The sequence below is a fragment of the Beta vulgaris genome, chromosome 9 (genome assembly GCF_026745355.1).
Source record: "Beta vulgaris subsp. vulgaris cultivar EL10 chromosome 9, EL10.2, whole genome shotgun sequence".
NCBI lineage: Eukaryota > Viridiplantae > Streptophyta > Magnoliopsida > Caryophyllales > Amaranthaceae > Beta > Beta vulgaris.
Window position 1 is genome coordinate 54,847,938 of NC_079210.1, and position 21,078 is coordinate 54,869,015.

A 21,078-nucleotide genomic window follows, 5' to 3' on the forward strand; every position below is an offset into this window, starting at 1 on the left:
AAGAACTTCGTTTGTGTTTTTTAACATCCACTATTTCCTGTTTTTATATTTTAGAGAACATTCACCAGAACATGCTTTTTGGTTCAATTGAATGCTGAAGCCTTATTACTTTTCTTTTTTCGTTCTATTTAATCCAAACAATTCATCTATTTTTATATCAACTCTTAGTTTTTAGCAATTACATATTTTAAATTGATTTATCCGTTTTCAAATAAATTCAAAAAATTGATTATATGCACTTTTTATATACTAAGTTTGAGCAAGTAAAACAAATTATGAGGTAAGATGTTGAACTTGTTGATCTCTTAAATTTTTTTTAAAAAATTCAATTTCTTATACTTTTATGTAATAACAAGGTATTAAAGCTTAAAAGTCAATGTGCTAGATCCCCTCAAAAAAAAAAAAAGTCAATGTGCTAGATAGTTTGGTTAGGACCCCCCAAATTCGAAAACTTGGATCCGCCTCTCACTATAAGTTCCTTTTATTTTTTTGAAAAATACAAAAGTTTAACTCTTCCATTTGGTATGTGAAAGTGTGAATCAAGCAAGGAGTAACGGAATGTTTTTTGGTTATAGGGAAATAATCGAACTAGTTTTGAAGTCTTTTATCCATCTAGTGGATCAACAACCCACTAAATATAGAATTAAATAAATAATCTAATCCAACTTATCAGTTTTAACAGTTTTTTTTAAGATAGATGTATGGTTTGTTTAGAATTTCATAGTTTGCTTGGGCAAAACACAAAATGCATGCGTAGATTGATTTTCCTCTTTTTTTTTCTTTTGCTACTAATAATAATCTTTAAGCTACCATATTGTAGATTCGTAGTTGTAAACAAATACGAACTGTAATGTTATTAAGTTCTCTCATTTTTTTTCATCCTTTTCTACCCTCATATATAAATAATATAATAAAATTAGCGAATCTTTAAAATGAAATAGCATTAAAAAGGCATTGTGGTATATAAAAAATACCTACACGAGTATAACAATATATTTGAAGCAGATTAATTTCTCAAGTTAGTCGCAAAATTTTAAAACCATTTCATTTAACCATTAAGGCATCAACTAAAACACACATAGTCTTTTATCTCTCATTGTTATCATTCTTATTTTTATTAAAAAAAATAGAGCAGGGAAAGGAGGAAAAAATAAAGAAGAAAACGAATAGGTGGGGGTTGTCTAGGGAAGCGCGCGGGATGGGGCTACCCAGGTGCGGGTTGTGGGGGCCGGGAGGGTGGGAGGTGTCCGGACGAAGGGAGACAATAAGAGGAAAGGGATAGGGGGAGAGGGAGGGGTTAGGTTCGGGTGCAGGTGGAATTGTGGTGATTATGGAGGAAGAAGTAGAGGAGGGTGAAAGAACCATGCTTGTCACTATTGCCACCGCTGTCACCACCCCACCCACCCATAAATCGACCCACCCACAAACACAATCAATTATAAAACCACCACCTCCTCCACCCACTCAAAAATCTTCCTACCCCACCACCCTAACAACTAAGAAACCACCACCACCTCCCCACCAAAAAATCGACCCACCCTCAATACTAACCAATTACGAAACCAACAGAGCCACTACCAGAGCAAAATTAACGGGTTTACGAAATTTATTTCAAAAAAGTGTCCAAAGCGTTGTATTTATTAACAAAATTTTCAAAAATAAATCTTCCAATGTTAGGAAAAATATGGAAGAAAAATGCAAGTTTCACTCTTCCGTCCCCTTATCCCCTACACGAAGTTACTCAGACAAAAGCACAATCCAGTCCTCCTGTCTTCATTACATATAAAAAATCAGAAGGTGAGAGAGAAAATAAGCTGAGAAGACTAAAAAAAGAAGTTGCGCAAGATAGTCTTCAATCAGTGAAATTATAGACTAAAAATTAAGCGAGATATTGTCAAAAAGTTATGTACAATACTCATTTCCAACATTTAAAGCTCCAGAAGCTTTCTTCTATGAGAGAATGGGCTTCTCTAAGAGCATGGGGGCCTTAGAGTGCATCTTTGGAGATAATGTTACTAGAAGACCATGGACAACAAAATGAATTGTGTCCTTGTCTCCAGCAGAGGTTGGTTCTGATAGCTTTGCTACCTATACAAATGTGTCAAATAGTGATGAGATGTGAGATTTAGAAGTCAAAGATTATACCACTATCTAGTGTATTTATTCATGCTTGGGTTGGAAAAGTTTTTCGCCAGTTTGGTCTTTGTTTTCAAACCTAGTGGATTCTCATTTTGCAGTATATATATAGGCCGGATCAGAATTAATATAGTGTGATAAAAATTCTTATGTAATCACAAGTTTAGGCAAGAAGCTCAAATAAATTCATGTTTTTATTAAATAACCAATGTACTCCTCATGTTAGAATTTCCTATCAAAATTGATATCACTACTAGAGGCAATAACTATTTTAGTCAATTAAAGTCTTTATTTTCAAAAAGCAACTTATTAACTTACCTATGTTATTTTCTTTTCGTGCCATACACAAACAATTAAATTGGTGGTTGTTTGTTCGAGGAAAACAATGAGTTAATTTAAGCCTTTTTCCTAACTTTGACATATATCAAAAATTAACAAACGACCGACAAGCACCATATAATGAAGGGGTGAAAGTATTGGGTCAGACCGTCTGACCCAATATGTTTCGTCGGACAAAGCCGTGAGAACGGCGCCGCTACTCCTTCTTCATCTTCTTCCTCCGCCGCCGCCGCCGCCGCGCCGCTGGACAACACTTGAAAACATTCTAGAGGTAAAAACGATGGCTTTCAAGCAAAAAGAGTAATGAACACTGAGTATAACTACCTTTGAGAGGCCATGGAGATGTTGTCAACAACAAGGGAGAAGAAAACCTTAGCGTTAGAAAGAGATCGAGCCATTGAATGTATATAGTTTTGTTATACTTTTTATTGATCTAACAAAGAAGAAAGAAATCAGCTAAGAGGAATGAAGAAGAAGGAGAAAGTGAGAGGAAAGCAGAGGTTAGTGTTTATTTTTTTAAATATTAGTTAGTTGTTAAATGAAAGAATAATAAAACTAAGAATCCAAGTTACTTTCATTTAGAGGTAACTTACTTTCATTTAGAGGTAACTTACTTTCATTTACACTAACTGAAAAAATGAAGACTAACTGAAAAAAATTTAGGACTAACTGAAAAAAAATGAAAACTAACTGAAAAAAAATGAAGACTAACTGAAAAAAATTTGAAGACTACCTGAAAAAAAAATGAAGACTAACTGAAAAAAATTGAAACCAACTGAAAAAAAAAGGCTACCTGAAAAAAAAATGAAGACTACCTGTAAAAAAAATGAAGACTACCTGAAAAAAATAAAAGACCAACTGAAACCCATGTACGTCTAACTGAAGCACAAGTGCTTCTAACTGAAGTGGTCCAATGAGAATATCGTCCGACACAATACGAACTCTATGAAGGGACCGAGGGATGGAAGCCTGGAAGGGGTATAGGTAGTTGATGGGCTTTCAAAAACCTCTCTCGTACATAAAGGTTCTTACCTTTACCAAAACCATTGGGCTCTAATTAAATACCAATTATCCAATTGGTTCCACATTCACGTGAAACAACTTTTATCCATATCCACCATATCCTATTATATCATATCACATCACTTTAAAATAAACAGTAAAAAAACACTTCACCAAAGTCATTCAGCAGACGCAAAGTAAAAGACGTAAAAAAATTGTCCTTTTTCGTTGTCTTACACTTCAATGCTGTGGCTCAACTTCACCACCTAAAACTAAACGCGGAAAGAGAGCGAGAGAGAGAGAGAGAATTTGAGGTGGAAGTCGGCGTTGAGTTCGTAAAAATGGCAGCCTTCGCCTCTTCCTCCGCCTCTTTCTCTCTCCTCCCTTCACCTCCGCCGCCATCACAACAACCACTTCGTCTCTCTTCTACTTTCTCTCTCCTCAAATTTACCACCTCAACTTCCGCCGTTTCTCGAAGATGTCGATCTTTAGTTATCGTCGCTTCTTCTTCTTCTTCGTCTTCCTCTTCGGTCGATGATTTCGATTCTAGAGATAATTCTCTATCTAAGGTTATCTTTTATTTCAATTTTGTTTTTGATTATACTTTTTTTTTTGTTTTAATGTGTTTGTAATGTTTTTTAAAGGTTTTGACCTTATTACTTGCTGAATTGGTGTTCGCTGAAAGTTTGAGTATTTTAATTTAATTTGAGATCATGTAATTATGTATGTGAATTGTGAGATTGAGGTTTTTGGTAGTGATTTTTTTAAGTAATCTGAGTTCGGATTTTTCATTAGTCTGGAATTTTTTGGTTCGTTTAGGTTTAAATTCGAGTAGAATGGGGAATACTGTGGTATGTAATATACAGGAGTAAACGTCGTGAAGTACATAGAAATAATATAGATTAATCCAGCTATTTATACATGCAGCAATTAGTAACTCTTAGTGCTCTTGAAGTAGTAAGTATTGTAAATATGTGGATGAATTTGATTAGCAAACTGGCCAGTATGAGAATTTTGGTGTCAACTGGTATATATTGCGGGGGTAAATTGTTGAAGAGAGAGGAGATATGTTTGATTGGCGAAATTCGGTATTTGATGTTTATGGAATGGAATGCTTCTGTCTTGGGGCTAATAATAGAGAAAATAAGTTGAGGATTAAGGGAGATTAGTTGAATTCACGACTCAAATAAGTTTGATAAGTTCCAATGAAGGGCCAATAAGTTAAGATAATTTTTTTTTTTAAATAAAAAGTTCAGATAAATTTTTATAAGGGGAATAAGTTAAAGAAAACAAACCGTGCAGGGTTTAGGATTACGGCGTCTATTTGCTGCCGCAATCTCTATTAGATGGACAGTTCAAAATATTTCGTTTTCTTAATATATATTGTGTGTTTTTGGCTTTGAGATAGGAATATAGGACCTGTATTTGATATCATTGTAGTATTGATTATTTTAAAATGTGCATTTGGCTCAAAGTTTGGTGATGTTAGTTGAATGGCCAGGTTTACACAAAATTTGTTACTGATATATTTATATATATGTGTGTGTGTACTGTGTTGTGATATGGCAATAACTTGATTTCATGCTTAATGTCCACTTACGTATGTTGATCTTTCAGACTCCAATACTCTTGGATTTGATCCAAGATATCGAACCACTGGATATCAGCCTCATCCAGAAAGATGTCCCTTCTACTACCATTGATGCCATGAAAAGGACGATCTCGGGCATGCTTGGTTTGCTTCCTTCAAATCAATTTCAAATCCTCGTTGAGGCTATGTGGGAACCTCTCTCGAGATTGCTGGTATCCTCGATGATGACTGGGTATACATATGAAATTATCTTACGTCCACAATTGTCTTTACCTTTGTTCATCGATTATTGTATATAAATGTGAAGAAACATATCTTCTTTTGATTAATGCATTATGTAGTGAAATGGGCCTAGTGACAGCTGTATGGTATTGTAGTACATGGTTTCAACATGTAGTCGACTTTCATAATCTCTCACTTGAATTTTGCTTCCAGATCTGCCATTTAGGATCCCTGAGGGACTACAATTTACAGATCCATAAATATATTACTGTCTACCCAATGCTAAATGACTCGAGGTTATCAATGAAATTGACTGAACAACATTTATCATTAACCTAGTTTCCTGGTATTTAAGGGACTTTGCTTGGTTTGAATCAAGATTATGCCATTCCTTATTACTGATATGGGGGTATTACTTTCTTGGAGCTATAGGACCCTCCCTTAACCATTGCTTATTCTTGGATTGTTTGTGTGTACATGAATGCAAGAACTGTTCCTCAAACTGTCAATAAGCTGTTTCTCCACCCTCTTTTAGCTATTATGTTCTTATCTTTTGCTGATCTCTTGCATTTTGAATAGCTGTTCTACCATCTATCGGAATGCCATAGAGCATCTGATCTTAGAGCTTAAGATATTGTAAGCCTTGGAGAAAGAAGGGAAAATAGTAAGCTTGAATTTTTGTTTCTGAGCTGTTGGTTGCTTTTACTACCAAATAATTCTGGGCCTTTGAGGTGTTATAACACCTGATAATGGCGTGTTCATCATGAAATTCTGGAGAACATTGTTATTATGACTTCTTTATTTTTCTTTTCCTTGATCTCCTGTGCATGTCGAATGATCAATTTTTTTCCTTGTTGTTGCAGATATACTTTAAGAAATGCTGAATATCGACTATGTCTGGAAAAAAATCTCGACATTCATGAAGAATTTAATGAGAGTCACAAATCAGAGGCCTTTAATCTCGGTGTGCAAGAGCTATTACTTGACAGTGTCAGAAGAGTTCATATTTCTGGTGAAAGTGAGGTTTCATCCAGAGGTGGTGAGGAAATGGCTGAAACTGCATCCGAAGATTTCGGTGCTGACAATCTTGGTGAAATGACCCCTGAAGTTCAGTCCTATGTTCGTCACTTGCGATCTCGCTTATCTGCTACCAAGAAGGTACTATACTTCTCACCTCGAGAACTTAGCTTCTATTAACGTGCAGTTATATGTGTTACTTCAAGTAGTTTTTCAGTTCAGAAATTTACTGTTAAACATTAAATAGTGGTCTAGCAGTGTCTACTCTTGAACTTATTAAGAACTTAATGAAGTTTAATTTGCAAAGTATAAGTTCCTGTTTACTTGATTTTGGTTGACAAAAGCTATTACGTATGTTAAATCATAAGACCTGATAATTTATATTTTTACTTGATATTGATTTAAAAGGAGCTGAAAGAAGTCAAGAGAAAGAATTCCGCTCTTCAGATGCAACAATTTGTGGGAGAGGAAAAGAATGAGTTGTTGGATTACCTACGGTCGTTGCACCCGGAAAAGGTCAGAACTGGTTATGTCAGCCTCTATCATGTGTTCACTGCAGTGGTCCTATTTTTTGTTCTTTGCTTTATTTTTTCCAGTTGTGTCTTGTAATATGGTTGACCATGCTTCTCCACTTGAGCGGTGATTTTGGTATGAGTGTTGTCGTTGCATTATGACTTATTTTAATTGATTTGCTTCATGAAGTGTTAATGAGTCTAGGATGACTTATTTTCCCCCCCGGGGGGGGGGGGGGGGGTTAAGGTGTTTATCTGCTCATCCCGGACCTTTCTAGATGAAATTTATGAAAATATGAAAAAGCAGCACAAGAACGCGAACTTGTTTGCTATTACTGCAGCAGTGTAGTGCTGCTGCTTCTGCTCTTTCTTGCCCAACCAGTTTTGCACGAACTAGAATTGCCTGTGATTTGCGGACTACAAACTGAACTAAATAATATCAGACCAAATCGGACGGAATTTTTGCCACAAGTTGACATTTTCTCAATGTGACCAATTCGAAGAAGGCTAGTGCATCTAAGAGAAAGTGACGGTGGCAGAACATTTGTGGATCTTTGCTGAAAAGTATAGAAAGGGAAATTTTTTCTGTCAAAGTTAGGAAAAATGTTCTAATTAAGCCCTTGTTTTTCCTCGAACAACCAGCCACTAATTAATCGTTTGTGCATGGCGCAAAATAGCAAATAACAGAGCTAAGCTAATAAGTGCCCTTTCTAAAAATTAGGGCTAACCGACTAACGTAGACACGTAGTTAATGTTTCTAGTAGTAATATCAGTTTGGACTGGGGATTCTAAGTTCTAACATGAGGATTACCTTGGTTATTTAATAAAAACATGGGGTTAATTTGAGCTTCCTGCCTAAACTCAGGATTACACTAGAATCTTTCTCACACTATATAGATTCTGATCCAGCCTACTTGTACTAGAAAACAAGAATCAACTAGGTTTGAGGACCAAGGACCGGACTAGTGAAGAACTTTTCCAATCCAAACAGGAATAACACACCGGATGGTGTTATATTGATATTATTCTTAATATTTATGTTATCTTATTGTTGCCAAGTTATTTTTATCTTTGACTTTTAAACTTTACATCTCATCACTGTTTGACACATTTGAATAGGTAGCAGAGCTGTCAGAACCAACCTCTCCTGAAGTCAAAGAAACAATTCATTCTGTTGTCCATGGTCTCCTAGCAACATTATCTCCAAAGATGCACTCTAAGGCCCCCCCTCTCTCAGAGAAAAATGCTTCTGGAGCTTTAAATGTTGGAAACGAAGACTGTGCAGAACTTCTTGAAAACACCTCGCTTAATTTTCAGCCGATAATTTCACTGACCAGAGACTATCTTGCTCGGCTTCTTTTTTGGTTAGTCTTCTCAGCTTACTTTCCCTCTCGCCTTCTGATTTTTTAAATGTAGGGAAGACTGGATTGTGCCTTTGTTGGAATAACTTCGTATAGGGGAAGGGAGGGGAGGGAGGAGTGAACTTGCATTTTTCTTCCATATTTTTCCAACATTTGAAAGATTTATTTTATTAAGGGATACGAAATGAATCCTTTTGATTCCCTTCCTGTCCCTCATGTTGTATTTAAACAAGGGTTAATGAATCCCTTCCTTCCCCTCGAACTTCTGGATCCAAGCAACGTATAAGTCTTGAAACTGGAGGCATGCTAGAGAGAAGTAAGTCCTGGACCAATTAATGCCTCATACATCCCAATCGTTCTTGCAACATTTTCTCTCTTGCTTTTTTAAGCTGTGTGTGAGAATGCACACGTGCGCGCGCCCGTGCTTATGTGAGTGTGTGTGTGAGTGCTCACGTGCGCGTGCCCGTGCTTATGTGAGTGTGTGTGTGTGAGTGTGTCCACTTGTGTAGAAGAGATGGTAAATCTTGACCAATTTCTGAGATTAGATCATATATCTATGTTATAAATGCCTTCTTACAAGTCCAACCCCCCCCCCCCCCAATATGCGAAAGATATAATAACAATGTTGATCGGAGGAGCCGGCGAGAGAGACGTGGTAGCTGCCTTATTCGTGAGGCCTCTCAAAACGGATAATCTGGTATTGTACTCTTTAACGTTTTTTTTATCATACACGGGACAATGTCGTGAATCTTATGGTTTACAAAGTCTTACCTCCTTGCTCTGTTATAGGTGCACAGGTTTTTAAAAGATCTTATGGAACAGTTGCCGCTAGCTTGTGACCATAAAACATTTAGTTTAATTTGATACTAGTACCTTGCTTGTTAAGAAAAATCCCATTTGTGTTCTGCTGTGTAACTAAACGTGGCTATCATCCTTTACTAGAATGCTTGGTCTCTATCGTCGCGGTTGAGATTTTAGTTTGATGCTTACTCTCTCATTTTGTGTTTGTTAAGGTGCATGTTGTTGGGACACTACCTTAGAGGTCTTGAATATAGAACACAACTGATGGAACTACTTTCACTTTCACCAAATGTTGAAGATGATTGCAATGACAGTGAGCAAGTTGCCTGAAAGGCCTTCTTTTTGCTATCATCCCAATGACGATCAGAGCAGGTCTTAAAATGCGCTGTCTATCTATACTTATCAAAATTTATGGCATGTAAAATGGCGTAAATACTGTTTCCTCAATGAGGATTGTATCTTATGTATTAGTATATGGCTGAGTTTTTTTCACCCTCTTTCTGCGAATATCTTTCATATTTGATTTCTTTTTTATATATTTATTTTTGGTGAATTCATTTGTTTAATATGTGATCAATATCAGCGTAACAGCAGCCTTGGTACTTGGTAGGTATTGTTATATATTTCAATGAGAAAATATCATGATAATTTTTGCTGATTTTTTTTCCAGCAATGTAGGATCTTTTACTGCTATTGGATATTGCTCTCACTTGCGTATACTCCCCTCTAGAGGTGGGCATGGGCTGGGCCAGCACGCGGGCCAGCCCTACCTGGCACGATTTGGACCCGCCCGGCCCGAACTTTCTTGAGCCTGGCCCATTGTCTGCTACGTGGGCCGCGTGCCTGTCATGGGATTAAGTATATGCTTGTAAGGCAACAAATTTCGCATTTTCATGTTGGAGATATCAAGTTTTCTTTGGTTTTAACTTTTAAGTTATGGTTGGATAAAGATTCATTTCTATCAATTACTCTACTGTTTATTTGTAGTTGTGAATCTGAAGTTCTTTGTAGTAGCCTGCGTTTTGTTACTTTGTTTGATCAACACTTTTTAAATTTTTTTGATATTTGTAGTCTCTCTTGTATATAGAATAAAAATATTTGATCAATGTTATTTTTACTTTTTAAATTTTTTTGATATTTGTAGTCTCTCTTGTATATAGAATAAAAATATTAGTTATAGAACTTTTATCTATATGCAATTTATTGGGCATCAATTTAAAATAAAAAAAAAATCAGTAAAGAAAATGCTTCGATTTGACCTATCAACCGGAGCATTTGATAAACTTTTATCTAGGAAGAGACTAATCGAGGAAGAACTTGTTGAAAAAAGATTTAGGATTTAGCATCAATTTTTCAAAAACCCTTTTGTTTCGACAAATCCAAATGTGCCAAAGACTAATAAAGAAGGTGGTAAACTATGTTGGATTTCTAGACATAGTGAATATAACTAAATAAGCCAGTCGTTCCAATCTGAATTGTAAAAACTTTTAAATTACAGTTTTTATTAGGCCATGTTTTTATCATAATATATATTTTAAATGAATAAAAAGCTAACTTGAAAATGAGAATATAGCTTTTAAATGAATCATATAGCTTTTGAAATTAGCAAAAGTTAGCTCCAAATACTTCCTCCGTTTAGAAATAGTTGCACCATTTCTACTTTTCACGCATGTCGATGTATGATTTCAACCATTAATATCTTTAATTATCAATAAGTAAAAATTATAAAAAGTTTGTATTAAAAAATTTTACATCGAGACGAATCTAACAAGATCCCACATGACTATGTTTTTCCTAAAATATAAATTACTAAAGACAATCTAAGTGTAAGATGTGAATAGTGCACAAAATAGAAATGGTGCAACTATTTCTAAACGGAGGAAGTATATCTAAGACTATGTAAAGCTAGATGTACCTTATCAATTGCAGTTTAATCTTATTCTAAAAATTACATCATGTCATCAAAGCCCATGTTAGCTCATTGGAGATTTGAAATCGAGTGTACTATACTACTCCCTACCCACTACACAAGTTGCAACTCGCGAGCCCATCTCATGATGAGAAGTGTAAACTTTACTTTTTTATTTTCATATCCAAGTACACCCCATAGTCCATATCTCCTTTTAGAAAAAGTACACCTCCATGCATTTTTCTTATAATCTACCACCTCCATTTCAAAATAGTTGCACCTTGACAAGCTTTCTCTCACCATTATATAAGAAAAAACATAATCAAATGAAATCTTGTTAAATTCGTCTCAATACGAAGATTTTAAATATCAAATTTTTATAATCTTTACTTATACGCAATTAAAGATATTAACGTTCAAAAAAGTGTCTTGACAAACCTGAAAAAGCAAACGCTGCAACTATTTTAAAACGGAGGAAGTACATACTACACTAAAGATAGAAAATTCTAACCTTTAAATTTATTGAGGTAAAATCTAAAAGTCCTAATTTTCCCATTATAATACCACAAAGTCTTATAAAAGACCCTCTCACGTTAACACTAACGTGAGACGAGTCCCTTTTACCTCCCGAGAAGAGAGAACGAGGGCAGCAAATGCAGGGGAACGGAAGCAGCTGCTTCGCCTGAACACCGAAAACACAAAAAGACCCACGCTGGCGACGAGGAGTAGCACAGGCAACACGGTGGCAGCAGCACCACAGAAGCAAAGGAGAGAGAAAATGGAACTAAGAGCAACCAACAACAACACCAATGGTAACAGCACCGGAGCACGACAATGTTGCCGGCAGAGGCGACAACAAAAAGGACGGCAGTAGAGGAAGGAGGAGACGGATGGTGAGTGAGAGAGAGAAATAGATTGGGGTTTTGGGTTTGGGTTTCATTTATTTTGTTGAAATGAGACAAACTTTTGACCACAAAACACTAATGTGGCACTTTTAGATGAAGCCACGAGAGAGAATAATGATGATGGGTTACATATTTCTCAAAGGGGCTGATTTTGTCATTTTAAAGTTACAGTTATAAGTTTCCAATTAGTTAAGGAATTACAATTTTTTGGCTCTTAGTTATGGTTTTTAATTCATAGTTAGCTTTTGCTTAATAGTTATGAAATTCGGATATATAGTTATGATTTTTAGGTTTTAGTTATTAAGTGTGGTTAATAATTATGGTTTTATGGTTGATGGTTGTGATTCTGGCTATTAGTTATTGTTTTCTGATAAATAGTTATGATTTTTGGGTATTTAGTTATTATTGTTTTTACATTAGTTATGACTTTTTGTTTTTTAGTTTCGATTTTATGGCTAATAGTTTTAGTCTATAAGATAACTGAAAGACTATAATTATAGCATATAAATAATTATTTATTAATTTCATGAGTAACAATGATGTATGGTTTTATGGTTATAGTTTTGATATTTGGTTAAGAATCAGTGGATCTGAAATCATCAAACTTCCGATTTGCGAGCTTAGATCGCCATGTTGTAATCTGTACAGAGAATGGAGGAGGAAGATAGTGCAGGTTTAACAGGTTATTGATGGATTAGTGAAGATGTATATAATGATTTATGCGTGATAATGAAATTAGGGCAAATAAAATGCATCATAATCTGATTTTTATTATAAAACTAATATACTCCAGCGCTCAACTAATATACTCCAGCGCTTAACTAATACTACCTCCGTCCTTTATTCGTTTACCCACTTTGACTTATAACACTATTCATCTTTATTACTTTGACCGTCATTTGTACTTTATATTTAAGGAAAATATAATCATGTTTGATATTATTTGATTCGTCTCAATATGTAATTTTAGAATATTAAATTTTGATAATTTTTACAAATACATAATTAGAGATATTATTACTCAAAATTTTACATCGATAAATGTGAAAAGTCAAAAGGGGTAAACTAATAAAGGACGGAGGGAGTATATTTCAGCGCTTAACTAATTCATGTAGAATTAATTTTTTGTTAGGATAACTAATAGGTCCAAGCGCTTAACTAATTCTGTTGTTGTTTTGATGCACTAGCGCTGATGTCATGCTGACATTAGCGGTCTCACGTTAACACTAACGTGAGACCGTCTCACCAAAAACGTACTATTATAATACTATGTCTCTATTTAAATACTTTCAAATCTTGATAAAATAAGTTCTTTTATGTGATTAACTGATTATGTGATTATGTGAATATATCGTGGAGATTTAAAAAGTCAATACTATTCTAGCTCTAGTATTAAAACATTAAAATTGACCAAGTGATTTCATGTTATTAGGTCGTCACCAATTTTTAAAGTTAAGTACCCGTATTAAGCATGAATTTATGAGCATAATTCATTAATAATAATTATACTTTTGCCGAACCATTTGCATATTTTGCATGCAATAGGTAACTGAACTCCTGCTTTTGTGATTTCATGCAATAGCTGGAAAGAGCAATTAGGCAGGAAATATTGGGATATTGCCGACGGATTGAAGTGGGTACAAAGAGAAGAGGCGTGAAAAGTACTCTAGTTAGTTGGAGCATTGCATGTGATGGGATGGACTCGGTATTTGTGTAGACAATGCTAAAAAAGAACAAGCAAAACTTAATTAACAACTTCGTCATTGTCTCAACTTATTTGGTCATCAAAAGGACTTGGTTGAATTATTCTTCTCCACTGTCTCGTTAGTTTTGGGTAATTTCCCTAATCACATCAATTTTAATCCCTAAAGTTTTATGTAAGGTTAACATTTTGATAAAAGGGATTCTAGTTGGGCTAATCCTCAACCTTATCTTAGTCAACAACATTAGTTGGGTTGCAATTGTGTCATCACTTTTTCCTTTAGTCTTACTTTTATAAAGCTATAGGTTACGAGAAACTCATATATATGTCGGTATGAAATGAATTGAGGTGAGAATTGTCAAGCCATTTGGATCCTCTAAGTTAGTTTGGACTTAAACACGTAAATTAGTTTCGGGGTTGATCTAAGGAATTTCCCTCCAATAGACCAATACTAAAGTCCGCTCAAATACCGATGGCTATTAGAGTAGTGTTCAAGTGGGATAAAAAAAATAGTACCTGGAGTGTCAGAATAATGAATATAATGATGTTTGAACTTTCTTAGAGAATAAGTAAGCTCTCCATTTGTCCACGTGTCTCTGACTCTATGGCCCAATTGTACTTAGCTCATTAGATTCAACCCAAGTACAAGAAGTTGGATTTGAGCCCTCAGATCAAGGAATTATAAAGGTCTTGCTAGTAATCCTAAAGAGAAATAATCTTATGTTTTTCAAAAATAAACCCTAGCCTCCCCTCTCTTTTTCTCTCTCTCAAACCCTAGCCTCCCCACCCCTTCTTCATCAATTAGGGGCTGCCATGGATGTTTTCATCCATGGTAAGCCCCTTTTCTCCTTTTATTTTCAGTTTTTAGTTCATTTTCTTGTTTTGTTCAATAAATTAGTCTCTCTTTATGAGATTTTCTCAAACCCTGTTATGGGGTTTTTAGTTTCTGTTTTGGAAATCTCTTTCTTCCCTATGGGAGTTGTGAGTATGGTTCTTTTGTTTTTAGGTATGAGAAATTATTCTCATTGGTTGAAGTTTGAGACTCAACATGAAGGTATTAGAATCTCGGATGCGGACAACCTGACTCGAGCGATCAAGAATGTTCTTCCCAAACTATATCAGAATGATAGACTTCCTCATCAATAGCTGCTTGATTCAGCAAATACAAGGAGGCTGTGCTGTATTGTTCGATCTGGTTCATTGTAGTGTCTTCGAAGACGAATTTGATTTAGTCTTGTTTAATTGTATCTTGTTTTACTTTAATACCTATTGTAGATGCCGTTTGGCCTTCAATTAATGAAATTTCTCTTTAAAAAAATAAAAATAATGGTCTTGCTGGTGTATTCGTCCCAAATCGATAAGGTTGAGTGTTAACAAAGATTCACGTATCATTTTGGGGTTGACCTCCTATCTGAGACAATTGTAGTATTGCAAAGTACCAATATGGGTAGCTCTCACATCATATTTTTTTTTTTATTTAGCCAGAAAGAAAACTAGGGAGGAACCCATTGAACGGACCACCCTAAAGCATCCTTATGGATGATATGGGAAAAAGAATTATCCAGGGGAGTAAAATAATAACACAGATTAGAGGTTGAATGTCCATGATGAGCCATCCAATCAGCAGCAAAATTTGCTTCTCCAAAAACATGCTGAATGATGCAGGAATCGAACTTTTGAAGATCTATCTCCGCATCAGTAACTAAAGTATGAATAGACCACGGAATTTTCCATACCCTTTTTATAGCTTGAATAACCGAAAGATTATCACCTTCGATAATTAATTCAACATGTTTTTGTTCTCAAATTAATTTCAAAATAATTTGTTCTCAAATTTTTGGTGGTTTATGGAATAGAAGTTTGATAATAATTGAAAGGTTTAATATGTTGTTTCTTCAAGGGATATAGTTTATTCAAATTGTATATAGAAGGATGTGGTAACTGGTTGGGATCGACAAAATAATCTTGTCAAGCCTTAGGAATAAATCTAGACTTTATAATGAACTATCATAATTTATATTCAAACTATATTGTCAAAATGATGTTAATTCAAAAAAAAAAATTACTAAAAAGTTGCTTATTTTAATACTCAACCAAACAATTTCCTATAATCTTTGATAATTAAAACCTCATTGATATTAATACTTTATAAAATGTTAGATTTATTATACTCAATTAAACGACCACTTTCTTACACTCAATTAAATGACCACTTTATTACCTAATCGGAAATATACGCAACATTATGACGGTAAAAGGGAAGTGACAAATACTGTCTAAGGACAAGACACAAAAATCATAATTGAGTGCTTTTGGTGAACAAATTACAAAGCCATGATGCTAACATAAGATCTATGACTTATCCATTTTAATTCAAATATGGCCGACGTGATCCACTCGCCTATTTTTCTTTTCCAAATTCCACAATTGGCCTTAATAAAGTGAGGCATCTTTCAAAAGAAAGTTTATGACTTGATTTTTCATCAGACTTTAATTTCTATGTACATTCAGAAGTTACGTTACTGGGGTCAAAAACAAGAAGCATCGCTCAAAATTGATTAAAAAGCCGCCACATATCGTTTCAGTGGTATACCATGTCAAGTAAAAGTTGTGTCAATTACGAGTGAAGTTGCTGTTAATTTTGACTCATTGTCGATGAATGTGAGCAAAAATGGCAACAAACTTTAATTTTGTAAAGTTTGGTTCATTAAAACCATCAAATCATATTCATTGTCGTAGCTAAACTATCAGTGGTTTTTAGCCTACCTTTTAAGATGTAGATTTTGTTTAGTCTCTTTCTTTATTCCAAATTAAGAAAATGATCTTTCCATTTGAAAAATCATGATCAACCCATTACCATGAATGACCCCCTGCTTTACACCACAAAAATCAATATGGAATGAGTTATGTTTTTCATAATCATGTTTTGCCTAACACACTAACTACTTAGTAGTGTCTCCATCTAAAGTAAATAATAGCCCACTTAGTCAACTTTTATTAATTTGACATTAATTTCTATCAGTATCTTCATAGATGTTATAAATACTTAACAAAATGAGGTAACCTAAACGCTCTATACAATCACTCCATTTTTAATATTTAGACTGTTTGTTTGAGTTTGTCTTATAAAAGACCGCCTACTTTTAAGTTAAAATTAGGCAATCTTAAACCTAATATCAAAAAAAGAATTGGCCCACTAATAACTAAGTTAATTTTTTTCGGTGACTAGTTAGTCCATTTAGAGACCATGTCTACTTTTATAGTAAAATTAGACCAGCTCTTTTAATAATTTTTGTTTTCTTAATACATATGTATGGGAGTACATACATTATAAAGAGAAATGTATCAAACATGCCTATTTTTCTTTAAAAAAAACCTCAAAAAAGTTAAATGACCGAGTACAATTTCGTTACAAAATTACGATCAAAACTAGTATGCTAAAATTTTGTAGGGTTAATTTTTGAGATTTGAAACTGAATCTTATCTTTAAAATCGATATATAATGTTCTATACATCAATTCAAATTTGCTAAAATTCAAATATTTTGCACTTTAGTAATTAGTATTCATATAATCATATTCAAGAAGTCAATATATGAGATTTATCCCACATACTGTCTGCTGTGTTTTGAATCATGAATGAGTGACCTATTAGCTCCACATTCTGATATCTGTGTGCAGAATACTCTAATTTAATGCTAGCTTTTTATCTTTTATTTATTTGAGTAATTTTATTATTATTTTCACCCTGCTATAGCCTACTCTGTATCCCTAACAAATATTATATCCTCAACTCTTGTATGGAGGTTAGGGGAAACAAACATTATTGTTGAAAACATTTTGCATTGACTGATCAGAGAGATTCCCTTCCATACAAAAAGTTGAAAAAAAAAAAGTGAAACATGTGTGCACAATTTCACCACTTTTTCCATAACTCATCAGCAGTAAAAACCACTGTCAAATACAATGTACAAGTTAAAAAAGTAAAAGAAGAGGAAAAAGCATAAAGTTACAGTTAGAGATTAATTGCAAAAGGCAAACATGAAATTACTTTAGATTACAAAACCTACTTTTCTAAAGACCAACAACAACCCCCAAAAGCTTACATTGATCATTACATCTTTTTTTTACTACAAACTAACTTCCCAAGCTTGCTAAACCAAACTAATTAACCACCTTTTTCCTTAATTCAAAAGGCTAATTACCCACAAAAAAGAAGGTAAAAAAAAGAAAAAGAAAAAACTGTCCAGAAAAGAAAGGGAAGCATTGAAGTAGTAAAAAAAAGAAAAAGAAAAAAGGGGAATTTCCTAAGATCTAAATACCAACTTTTAATTTCTTGATTAGGTGCACTATTCACCTACGACGCTCTGGAGTCCAATGAGGTAGACTTGGGCTAAAATTCACGGATAAAACTCGTGAGTCAAGTAACTCCATAATTGGTGTAAAATTCACACACCTTGGTACTTTGTACTGATTTATTGATGCACCACGTGAGATTGCATAATCCATTAGTTCCTCAAATGTACCATTTTTTACAACCCGAATTTCTAACGGCCCGATTGAATTATCCGATACTCGACCCTGTCGATACACCGAATTAAGCGATTCCTCCATTGCTAAACAACATTGATCCAAGACGTTACTTGGGACCGAATTTCCTGACTCTTTTGCTAGTAATTCCCAATATATCACGTAATGACCTGGGATAGTCTTAGTGTCCGCATAACTTGTGTACTCAACAACACTTGTGTTATAGTCTTTAAGAAGTTGTGTAGCATTTTCGACCGCTTTTTGTAGCTCTGACTCGTCCGTTTTGTCCGAGTCAATGCTAAGCAGTACATTCTTACGCCTTACAAAGTGGAATTGAGGTGCCGAGTTGTGGAACCCCGTGACACGGAGTATGTCCCCAACTCGGTACCTATATAACCCAGCATATGTAGTGATTACCAGCTCATATTCTTTACCTACCTCCACGTTGACAAGGTCAACGAGTCTTGGGGATGACCCGGCTGACTCAAGTGAGAGGAACTCGAAATAAGCCATGTTTGGCATGATGGTGTAAGAAACTTCTGAAGGTTTACACATAGGGTTTAAATTTAACCCAAAGTAACATTCTGATGATGCGTACATCGTACATGCCATAGGTAAACCCCCACTGTAAAAATCCAATGTAGGAATGTACTGAGCCATTGCCCCGGTAACTATCACATCAAGGTACTTTGTATTGGGCCAAATTCGGGTTATAATCCCCTCCCATTGATCCTTCTCACACTCCGAGGTAATAAAATACGCTAACTCTGGGTCAGGTTTCATAACCTGACCCATAGTTGAGCAGATATTCGGGTCGGTAACTTTTGAATTAAGCTTACCGACCCGAATATCTTGAGCTAGCTGCCTCCAGTTGAGCTGGAGGAAGCGAATAGCTCGTAAGAGGCCCGAAGCAAAAACGGCCCCAAGACGGAGTACAGAGTTGCGCTCGTACAAACCACACAACATTTGAGAGTACATACTTTGGTATGAATCCGAACAAAGAATGGCCTCATTTGGACTAGTGTAGACCATGTACGGGTCGTACGGGCGGGTCTTGAAGTGCTCACTTTTGTAGTAGCTTGTAAGAACGGGTCGGGCCAGAAGCCCACCTGGAGTCTTGGTCTCGGATTTGACAAATAAGAAGTAAAGTCCTTTTCCTTTGTCTAGTCCTGGCACGTACCTGTCACGTGAATATTTGGTCAGTTTTGGCGATCCCAATATGATTACAACATAAATTATTAGGTACAAATCCCAAAGCATTCAAAAATAATTCGTTAAAACAAAAAAAAAAAAAAGAATAATCTTTGAGAAACAATTAATAGTACTTACAGATTCATGACAGGCATGAGAAGGCTGTAGAGTAGTTGACGTCGATCTAATTCTTCTTGGATTGTGGGCATCAGTTTCCTCTCACCAGCTGATGTGCCAGAACTGCAACATACATAATTCACCAAAATCTCAGTTAGCTTCTCAATTAATTTCAACAACAAAAAAAATATCTCAAAAAAGTCAAAATATAACAGTATTAAACTATTTAATTAGCACGGAAACAGTTGGGATTTTCATAGTTCCAGCAACAAAATGATCGTTGTTTAATTAACGTAGAATTAAACCCTTTCAAAGTTTGACACAGTTATATGTGACCCTAAATGGACCAAATTGACTTGTTTAAGGGGTTGTGTTTTACTTTTAGGTGTAATAGTAACAGGTTCATATACTTCTTTTCGTTCCATAATAAGTGAAACACTTATCTCTTTTATGTAAGAGCTTTTTTAAAGAAGCGTTTCACTTATTATGCGACAGAGGAAGCATATTGTTGTGGTCTTATTTAGCATGGGGTTAAGTTGGGGAGTGTGGTATTGGTATCTATGCAATTGTTGGTGGGACCACATTACCTTGGTAAGATAAACCTTTTACAACTCCATAAGAGATGACAATACAATGATAAACGCAACTGATTCCAACAAAAGAAAACGGAAGGAGTACAATACAATACAATACAATACAATACAATACAATACGTGTAATAATAATGAAAGTAAATATACCTAGTAAGAAACTCGGAGATGGGATGAGCAGACAAAATAGGTGAGCGATCACCATTGGCGATACGCTGAATTTCAGGTTGGAGGTCTTCATAAGTAACCATAGGGAGCTTAGACTTAAAAGTCTCCCTATCAATAGCAGCATTGAGCTTGAAACGCCGAAGATATTCGGTTTCGGCGTTTCGGGTCAATATCTCTCCTAAGACCTTTTGTTGAACTTCGTCGGCGTTTCGAGTCATTTCCTCAATAAAACGGAGTGCCTTTGCATCTTTCTCGCACACCGGCGGACCAAGTGGAGATGATAGAACTGAGTCAACCGCCATCTTTTGTCTTTTAACAAAAAGATGCAAATGTTTTAGTATCTTCAGGGTGTATATTGTTTGTTAAAAAAAATTATAGATAGTATGATTAAATTAGGGAGTTTTTATGGTGAAAATGTAATGAAGGTGAAAAAGAAAAGAAGAAGATTTTTGGTTTGAGGAGAGGAGGGTAAAGAAGGGGAGATATATATAGGAAGGAAAGAAAGGAAAAGAACACAATATAATGCCACGTAGGAGAGAGAATAAAAAGGAGGGACAAAAGGGAGGTGAGAAGGAAGGTGAGAGGAGGAATAGAGGGGTCTAGGAAAGCGATAGTGTAGGGAAATTAGGGGGACAAAGTGGGACCCGGACACGTGGAAGTAGTCAACAAGAGATGAGCATGTGGGGTTAGGTGACCGCCATGTCAGCATAGTACAGCCTGTTAATTGTTTTTTTTTTTTTTTTTTAATGAAGGGTTTGAAATTTCTAAAAAGGAATTAAATAAATTAAGGTGTCACCGAAGCGCACGGCTGGTTTGCGGGTAAAAGTGTTGGACGGAGACAAAAACGGGAAGCCGGGTGAACTTCGCACTTTCAATTTTTTTCAACGTGTATACTGTATATATTGGGTTAACTAGCAAGATGTTTCGGTCTGACATAATCATTCATCTTATCTTGAGTTCTCAATGGGGAGACCAAAAAAATTATC

General features: G+C 35.2%; 2 protein-coding genes across 4 annotated transcripts; one reads left to right on the plus strand and one right to left on the minus strand.

Moving 5' to 3' along the window:
- The first annotated feature begins 3,720 nt into the window (after nucleotides 1-3,720).
- Nucleotides 3,721-10,107, plus strand: LOC104904920 (hypothetical protein). Of its 3 annotated transcripts, none has more exons than XM_010693339.4 (6): nucleotides 3,722-4,046; nucleotides 5,095-5,300; nucleotides 6,154-6,448; nucleotides 6,716-6,823; nucleotides 7,939-8,183; nucleotides 9,652-10,107. In XM_010693339.4, exons 1-6 carry the CDS (start codon nucleotides 3,819-3,821, stop codon nucleotides 9,788-9,790), a joined length of 1,221 nt encoding a protein of 406 aa, XP_010691641.1. In that variant the 5' UTR covers nucleotides 3,722-3,818; the 3' UTR covers nucleotides 9,791-10,107. The 3 variants fall into 3 exon arrangements, with proteins under 3 accessions (XP_048491924.1, XP_010691641.1, XP_010691642.1); XM_010693340.3 differs by lacking the exon at nucleotides 9,652-10,107 and adding an exon at nucleotides 9,194-9,534 and having other exon boundaries at nucleotides 3,725-4,046; XM_048635967.1 differs by lacking the exons at nucleotides 7,939-8,183; nucleotides 9,652-10,107 and adding an exon at nucleotides 9,194-9,534 and having other exon boundaries at nucleotides 3,721-4,046.
- Nucleotides 10,108-17,401: 7,294 nt separating this feature from the next.
- LOC104904922 (probable indole-3-acetic acid-amido synthetase GH3.1) lies at nucleotides 17,402-20,560 on the minus strand. The gene is made up of 3 exons (XM_010693341.4): nucleotides 20,075-20,560; nucleotides 19,356-19,457; nucleotides 17,402-19,206 (listed from the first exon to the last, which is right to left on the minus strand). The coding sequence occupies exons 1-3, from the start codon at nucleotides 20,392-20,394 to the stop codon at nucleotides 17,850-17,852; spliced, it is 1,779 nt and encodes a 592-aa protein (XP_010691643.2). The 5' UTR covers nucleotides 20,395-20,560; the 3' UTR covers nucleotides 17,402-17,849.
- Between the last annotated feature and the right edge of the window lie 518 nt (nucleotides 20,561-21,078).

Bases quoted from the DNA above. Each gene is read 5' to 3' on its own strand.
- LOC104904920 (XM_010693339.4), top strand. From the start codon at position 3,819: ATGGCAGCCTTCGCCTCTTCCTCCGCCTCTTTCTCTCTCCTCCCTTCA. The intron at 5,301-6,153 runs GTATACATATGA...TTGTTGTTGCAG, and splicing joins GTATCCTCGATGATGACTGG to ATATACTTTAAGAAATGCTG. The intron at 6,449-6,715 runs GTACTATACTTC...TTGATTTAAAAG, and splicing joins GCTTATCTGCTACCAAGAAG to GAGCTGAAAGAAGTCAAGAG.
- LOC104904922 (XM_010693341.4), bottom strand. From the start codon at position 20,394: ATGGCGGTTGACTCAGTTCTATCATCTCCACTTGGTCCGCCGGTGTGC. The intron at 19,458-20,074 runs GTATATTTACTT...TGTATGTTGCAG, and splicing joins ATCTCCGAGTTTCTTACTAG to TTCTGGCACATCAGCTGGTG. The intron at 19,207-19,355 runs GTAAGTACTATT...TTCACGTGACAG, and splicing joins CTCATGCCTGTCATGAATCT to GTACGTGCCAGGACTAGACA.